Source organism: Physeter macrocephalus, chromosome 8, assembly GCF_002837175.3.
Source record: "Physeter macrocephalus isolate SW-GA chromosome 8, ASM283717v5, whole genome shotgun sequence".
Classification (NCBI taxonomy): Eukaryota; Metazoa; Chordata; class Mammalia; order Artiodactyla; family Physeteridae; genus Physeter; species Physeter macrocephalus.
Window position 1 is genome coordinate 72,833,381 of NC_041221.1, and position 8,125 is coordinate 72,841,505.

General features: G+C 41.2%; 1 protein-coding gene across 4 annotated transcripts in view; it reads right to left on the reverse strand.

The window, feature by feature from the left end:
* LOC102987978 (survival motor neuron protein) overlaps positions 1-6,334 on the reverse strand; it is a 44,924-nt gene extending 38,590 nt beyond the window's left edge. For 3 of the 4 annotated variants that reach the window (XM_007129964.4, XM_028492962.2, XM_028492961.2), the window contains exon 1: positions 6,114-6,310. In XM_007129964.4, the coding sequence (XP_007130026.1) occupies positions 6,114-6,203 (90 nt within the window). In that variant the 5' untranslated portion in view covers positions 6,204-6,310. Of the gene's footprint in view, positions 1-6,113 lie in introns of all 4 variants that reach the window. The other variant, XM_007129963.4, reaches the window with a different exon arrangement.
* Positions 6,335-8,125: the final 1,791 nt, after the last annotated feature.

The window sequence follows — 8,125 nt, forward strand, 5'->3', positions numbered from 1 at the left end:
GTGCACCACAATGAAGAGTAGCCCCCAATCGCCAAAACTAGAGAAAGCCCACGTGCAGCAAAGACCCAACACAGCCAAAAATAAATTTAAAAAAATACATTTATTTTTTAAAAAAAGGGCAGAAGATCTGAACAGACATTTTTCCAAAGAAGACATACAGATGGCTAACAGGTACGTGAAAAGATGCTCAACATCACCAATCATTAGGGAAATGCAAATTAAAACCACAGTGATATATCACCTCACACCTGTTAGAATGGCTATTATCAAAAAGACAATAACAAGTGTTGATGAGGATGTAGAGAAAAGGGACACTAGTACACTGTTGGTAGGAATGTAAACTGGTGCAGCCACTATGGAAAATAGTATGAAGGTTCCTCAAAATATTAGAAATTTTACAACATACAAGATATGGAAACAACCTAAGTGTCCAACAATGGGTAAATGGATAAAGAAAATGTATACAGGGACTTCCCTGGTCGTCCAGTGGTAAAGAATCTGCCTTACAATGCGGGGGACGTGGGTTCAATCCCTGGTCAGGGAACTAAGATCCCACATGCCAGGGCAACTAAGCCCATGTGCCACAACCAGAGAAGAGAAACCCGCACGTCACAACCAGAGAGAAGCCTGTGTGCAGCAACGAAAGATCCTGCATGCCTCAACGAAGATCCTGCGTGCCACAGCTAAGACCCTACACAGCTGAAAATAAATTAAATAAATAAATAATAAATAAATCTTTAAAAAAGAAAATGTATACAGGTTTCCCCACTATATGAAAGTAGAGTGTTCCTATGAAAGCTTTTGTAAATGTAAATGGAGTAAAGCAAAGAATCAATTATGTTAGAACACAACTTGCTAATGGATAAACAAAATAATCAGGATAAAGTACAGATGCTCACAGGCACAGTTCAAAGCTATGGTGGCTTGATGCTGAGATGTTGAGTGTAGCTCCTGGGGAAGGAGCTTGGTGGTGCCACTCTCATTGCTTGGGTTGCCTGCTGCCTCTATAATGGCTTGCTGCAAAACAAAACACTGAATGTTATTTTTGCTTTTCACCTTTTTTTTTTTTCATAAAAGCAAAAATCCTCTTTGGATTTCCTTCAGTTAGTGAAAATAGTTACTAATATAGGTCTTTTATAAAAGTGAAGTGGTACAAAGCAAACTTTTAAAAAGCAGGGGATAACTGTTCATATACAATAGAATATTATTCAGCCATAAAAAAGAAATCTTGTCATTTGAGACAACATGAATGGATCCTGAGGTCATTACACTAAGTGAAGTAAGTAAGACAGAGAGACAAATACCATGTGATCTTACGTATCTGTGGAATTTAAGAACAAAAAACAGAACAAACAAACAAAAAAAGCCCAACCTCATAAATACAAAGAACAGATTGGTGGTTTCCAGAGGTGGGGGTGGAGGGGATGGGGGAGGGGACTGAAACAGGCAAAGGGGGTCAAAAAGTACCAACTTCCAGTTATCAAGTAAATAAGTCACAGGGATGTAATGTGCAACACGGTGCCTATAGTTAGTAACACTGTATTGCAGATCTGAAAGTTGCAAAGACATAAAATTCTCAACACAAGGAAAAAAATATTATAACTATGTATGGTGGCAGATATTAACTAGATTTATTGTGATCATTTTGCAATATGTATAAATAGCAAATCATTATGTCGTACAACTAAAATTAATATAATGTTATATGTCAATTATACCTCAATTAAAAAAAGAAAAAAAAAGGGAAAGGAATGTGAGGAAACAGGCTAGGAAATAAAAACTAAAAGGATCTGGATAGATAGAAAAGAAAATAGAAAGCACTCCAAGGACAACCATGAGCCAAACAGGTAATTGACTTGTTTGAGGTTATGCTGCCCCTTGGAATAGAAGATGTTTCTTAAAGCAGAAGATATATCAATTCTGCAAATGGAAAAGGTACTACTAATAAAGGAAAGTGTACTCCACTGTATCAATAGAAGTGGGCACTCTTAAAAGTAAGATACAAATACATAGGTACCCAAACTCATCACATTACAACTGTTATAAGACATTTCAAAATGAACAGCAAACAAAGACATCCATACAAATTTATTATGAGAAGAAACATTTTAGGTGATAAAACTTCTCAACTGACAATCACAAACAGAAGAAAATACAATAACCATCTGAAATTAAATTGTCTTAAACTAGCATTTGCAATATGGAAAAAAAACACCTTGAATCAAAATTTCTAAAAATTCAGATGAGAAAGAAGGCTAAAGGGAAACAGTCAAATGAGGAGTTAAACAAAATCAAGAACAAAATGGAAGAAAAAGTAATACTGACTGCAAGGTACCCAATGAAGAATACATTTGACTGAAAATCTAATGGGTACCAAGGAAAAGACATGAAAAAAGAAAAAGAAAAAGAAAATAAGTGAAATGGGGACTGGCAAAGAATATTTAACATATGTATAAATGGGGTCCCTGAAGAATAAAAGCTAAACAAAAAAATAAACAAAAGTCTCTAAAAGGAATTCTCAGAGCCTCTAAGCAAAAAGATCAAGTCATTTACAATATACAGAAAACTAGTTAGTATTAGACTTCCTCATAGAAATTTATGGGAAAAAAAGTACGAGCCAAGGATTTTATATACACCCTAACTGTCCTTCAAGCAGCAAGACTCAGTTGTTGTTTTTTTTTTTTTTTGGCTGCACTGCGCGGCTTGTGGGATCTCAGTTGCCCGACCAGGGATTGAACCCGGGCCCTTGGCAGTGAGAGCATGGAGTCTTACCCACTGGACTGCCAGGGAATTCCCAAAAAGATACTGTTAAGAGAATGAAAAAATGAATGAACTCACAAACTGGGAGAAAATATTTGCAAATTACCTATCTGATAAAGGTTTTGTATCTAGCATACACAAAAAACTCTCAAATCTAAACCAAAAAAATAATTCAATTTAAAAATGGGCAAAAGATTTGAACACTTTGCCTAAGAAGATACATGGATGGCAAATAAGCACATGAAATGACAATCAATATCATCAGTCATTAGGGAAATGCTAATTAAAACCACAACAACAACAAGACACCACTACACATTAGAATGTCTAAAATTAACAAGACTGACCATACCAAGTGTTAGCAAGGATGTGGAACAAATGGAACTTTTCATACATTGCTGGTTGAAACGTAAGATGGTACGATCACTTTGAAGAAAAGTTTGGCAGCTTCTTAAAGAATCAAAATAGTGAACTTCCCTGGTGGCGCAGTGGTTAAGAATGTGCCTGCCAATGCAGGGGACAGGGGTTCTATCCCTGGTCCAGGAAGATCCCACATGCCTCGGAGCAACTAAGGCCGTGCGCCACAACTACTAAGCCTGCCCTCTAGAGCCCAAAGGCCACTGCAACTACTGAAACCCACACACTCTAGGGCCCATGTGCCACAACTACTGAGCCTGCATGCTGCAACTGCTGAAGCCCACACACCTAGAGCCTGTGCTCCGCAACAAAGGAAGCCACCGCAATGAGAAGCCCACGCACTGCAACGAAGAGTAGCCCCCACTCACCACAACTAGAAAAAGCCCATGTGCAGCAACAAAGACCCAATGCAGCCAAAAATAAATAAATAAATAAAATAAATAAAAACAATAAAATTCAACTTAAAAAAAAAACCCAGAAGAATTAAAATAGGGAGTTCCCTGGTGGTCCAGTGGTTAGGACTCTGCGCTCTCACTGCCGTGGGCCTGGGTTCACCCTCTGGTGAACACACACAAAACACACACACACACACACACACACACACACACAAAAAAACCCATGTACAGGGACTTCCCTGGTGGCGCAGTGGTGAAGAATCCGCCTGCTAACGCAGGATACATGGGTTCGAGCCCTGGTGTGGGAAGATCCTACATGCCGTGGAGCAACTAAGCCCATGCACCACAACTACTGAGCCTGAGTTCTAGAGCCCATGAGCCACAACTACTGACTGAGGCTGTGAGCCACAACTACTGAGGCTGTGCGCCACAACTACTGAAGCCCGCGCACCTACAGCCCGTGCTCCGCAACAAGAGAAGCCCTCGCACCACAAGGAAGAGTAGCCCCCACTCGTTGCAACTAGAGAAAGCCCGTGCACAGCAACAAAGACCCAACTCAGGCAAAAAAATAATTAAATAAATAATGATAAAAAAGTATTACTCAAAAATAAACCAAATTAAGAGATAATTAAAAAAAAAAAACCCATGTACGTGATCCTTCCAATACCCCACCCTTGCTACATCTTTAAACGCTTCTCTACCAATGACCTTTTATAGTACCCAATCTCAGATACTCACTTCTATGGTCTTTATTATAACCATTAACTATAATCTCTCCATAAATTCAACTGCAAGAATCCTACTCTCCAACTACCGCCTTCTAGGCCCTGCAACTTATTCCTTCTAGTAGGTTGATGATGACAGTCATTCCACTTCACTGGGACTGGTAAAACAGTGATCCTCACACTTTTTAAACTGCTTCTCACCATGGTAATGTCCTCACTTCCTTTCTTAGCCAGCTTTAATTCCACCATCGATCATTAAGACAACTCCCTGTACCGCCCCCTTCTCACTTCATACTAGGTAAAACTACAACCCTATTAATTTCAACTATTCATTTACTTTGTGTCTGTCCTCACACACCTGAATTTGAATTTAGCTAGGTTAAAATACAATCATGCTGCCCAGTTTCCTTTAAAAAATTTATTTATTTATTTATTTATTTCTGCGTTGGGTCTTCATTGCTGTGCACGGGCCTTCTCTAGTTGTGGCGAGCAGGGGCTACTCTTTGTTGTGGTGCGAGGGCTTCTCATTGTGGTGGCTTCTCTTGTTGCAGAGCACAGGCTCTAGGCATGCAGGCTCAGCAGCTGTGGAGCACAGGCTTAGTTGCTCCACGGCACGTGGGAATCTTCCCGGACCAGGGCTCGAACCCATGTCCCCTGCATTGGCAGCGGATTCTTAACCACTGCGCCACCAGGGAAGTCCTATCTAGTCTCCTTTAAACTCATAACGACAAATATGAAGTAGGCCTTTAAAGTTGCCTAGATTTCCCTAACGCAACACTCATCCACTCTCCTAGAGGTTTACTTCCTACCTTCTCTCTTCTCTAACCTCCAACACCTGCCTCCTGCCCCTCCTCACTAGTAGGCTGATGACCTTGCTTCTTTTACTGAGAGAACAGCAACAATCAAAACAGAATTTTCATAATCTCCTGCCACTATATCTGCCCATCCACACAAATCTGTACCCATATAACTGTCACCACATGAACTGTCAATATTTCTAACAAAGACCAAATCCATTCCCTCTTACTACGCTAGACTGCTGCTTGTGCAATTCTCTTCTCTCCTGCAACGTCAATTATACCGTCCTTACTGGATCTTTCCTATCAGCCCAGAAACATGCTGAAACATTTCTCCCATCTTAAAAACAAAAACACAATTAAGAATCCTCTTTATCTCACTTCCCTCTCCATCCATTGGTCAATTTCTCTAACTTCCAGTACCCACAATAAAACTTGAAATATTTGCTCACATATGTTGCCCTGAATTTCTCCTCTCCGACTCTCGAACTCGCTCCAATCACATTTCACCCAAGAATGAGTTCTAATCTTACCCCCTTATAAACCTGCCTTACTTGCAGTCTTCCCCATCTCAGTAAAAGGCAACTTCATCTTTTCAGCTTTTCATCTTGGAGTTATCCTTGACTTTCCTCTCTCAAGCCTCTATTATCGTATACGCGTGCACAACCTGTTGCCTCTGATTTCAAAATATATCCAGAAGCCAAGTAACCGGCTGTCCACTGCTAACAGCGGGATTATTCCAATAGACTCCTAACTGGTTTCCCTGCTTCTCCCTGGCCTGCCCCCGCACACCTCCCAGTTGGAGAGAGAGGTGGACGACCAAGGCACAATCGAGTAGCAGTAGGGCCTAGGCTCAAAGTCATTAGGGAGCCCAAAGTGGGCGAGGAACGAGCTTGCGGCTGAGGCTCCCAAGTGGGGAAAGATGTAGAAACATGCGGACCCACCGCCCCGCACTGAGCCGACTGGCCGGGGAAAGAGCGCAGCGGACTGGTCGGGGACAGCGCCGGCTGCGACCTCACCTGGCCTGTGCCGCGCCGGAACAGCACCGAGTCTTCCGGCTCTGGGACGCCGCTGCTGCTGCTGCCGCCGCCGCCGCCGCCCATCGCCATGGCTAACCTCCTGCAGGGTACGCGGCGTGGGTTGGGTACGCGGCGTGGGCTGGGTACGCGGCGTGGGCTGGGTACGCGGCGTGGGCTAGGTCCCCCGGCGAGTGACGACTTCCGCCGCCCAGCCTCCGGGAGCGGAAGAGCATGGCGGCCTGAGGGCAGCCGGCCGGCGAGGAGGCGTTTCCGCGTTTTCTGCCCGCGGGCGCCGCCTACCCCTGTCGGCCGCATTGGTATTTCTTCTCCGTATCCTCTCAATTCTTTTATTTCACTTTTTCGTCTGTTCCGAGAGTGATTCGACCAGAGTTTTTGTTTGTTTGTTTTAAACAATAAATCCTCTTAGGAGAATAGCGTTCGTTGCAGGTCACTTAGAAAATATGGGTAAGCAAGCAGTAAAATAAAAAGCAGTCCCTTGGTAACCAATAATAATATAGCTACCATTTTTTAAAAGTGCTTTTAAGAGTTTTATATATTTTAATTTTATTTTCACAACCCTATGAATTAGGGGCTATTTTCTCATTTAAAGACGGGAAACTGAGGCACAGAGCGTGTACACAAATGCCTGGAATCCAGAATGTCTGTAACATTTCCCAGCCTTAGCATTTAGTTTAATATCTCTTCTCCCAAATCTTCTCTAGTAACTTTTTGAATTTAAAAACAAGAGACGAATTGTTGTATTGTTTAAGAATGTGCTTTTTGTTTGCTCGTTTTTTCATGTTTGTCTTTACATGGGTCAAGCAGGCTTTTAGTTCTTAGTAGGAGCTTACCCTTTATTTTTCCAGTATTCTTTATTAAACATTTAGGATTGCTAAATGGCTTCCAAGTACCTATTGTAATTTTTTCTTTTTTTTTAAAGGTCACCCAGGGAACTTTGATGGCTTCCTTTGGCTTCTGTAGATAACAGAAATAGATGTATTTTTTAAAAGCTCACTTAGATTTCTTCAATCATAATTCTCACAAAGGCATATGATGCAGAAATTTAAACAATTTGGAACCAGGTTTCTTTTTATTTATTTATTTTTTAGATAGAATTTACATACCATAAAATTCATCATTTTAAAGCATGCAATTTAGTGGGTTTTGGTATGGTCACAAGATTGTGCAGCTACCACCACTATCTAATTCCAAAACATTTTCATCACCCCCAAAAGAAACCTTGTATCCATTAGAAATCACTCCACAGTCTCTCCTCTTTCCAGTCCCTCACAACCACTGTCTCTATAGATTTACTTGCTCTGGATAGTTCATATAAATGGAATCATATAACATGTGACCTTCGGTGTCTTTTTTCACTTAGTATAATGTTTTCAAGGAGGAATTAGCTTTAATGAATTTTAAATGGCAAGTTCTTTGTTGAAAAAGTATTTCTACTTATCAGGAAGTAGATCAGTAGATTTCCACCTACCTTGTTATTCAACAAAAATGAACCTATGGCATTTTTGTCCTCAAAGAAAACATGTTCTTTTTTTCTTGATGGTGACATCCAGATTTGAATCACCATATGTATTTTACAGTTATTCCATATGATAGACAAAGCACTCACATAATGTAGAGGATTTCCAAAGGAAACCATTTCATCAGATTTGAAGGCACTTACGTAAACATTAAATTTAACTTTATGATCATGGGGGGTTGCCAATCTGAGTACCGTGCCTGGCACCTGGCAGGTCCCCCATACACATGTCTGAATGTGTAAATCCCCCAGCTGCAGGAACAGCTCCATTTTCTGAGGCCCCAGGATCCTCTTACAGGACAGTCCTTATGGTTCTGCCTTGTACACACAACACTTTATTTTCACATTCTCTTTTCCCTGCTAGCAGCCCCTGTGACCAGGCGTCTTCATGTTGTTATCTCTGTTCCTCCTACCAGGCCAGTCCAGAATAAGTGGTGCCAGAAAAGTTTGGTAAATCAATGAATTGTGGGAACCC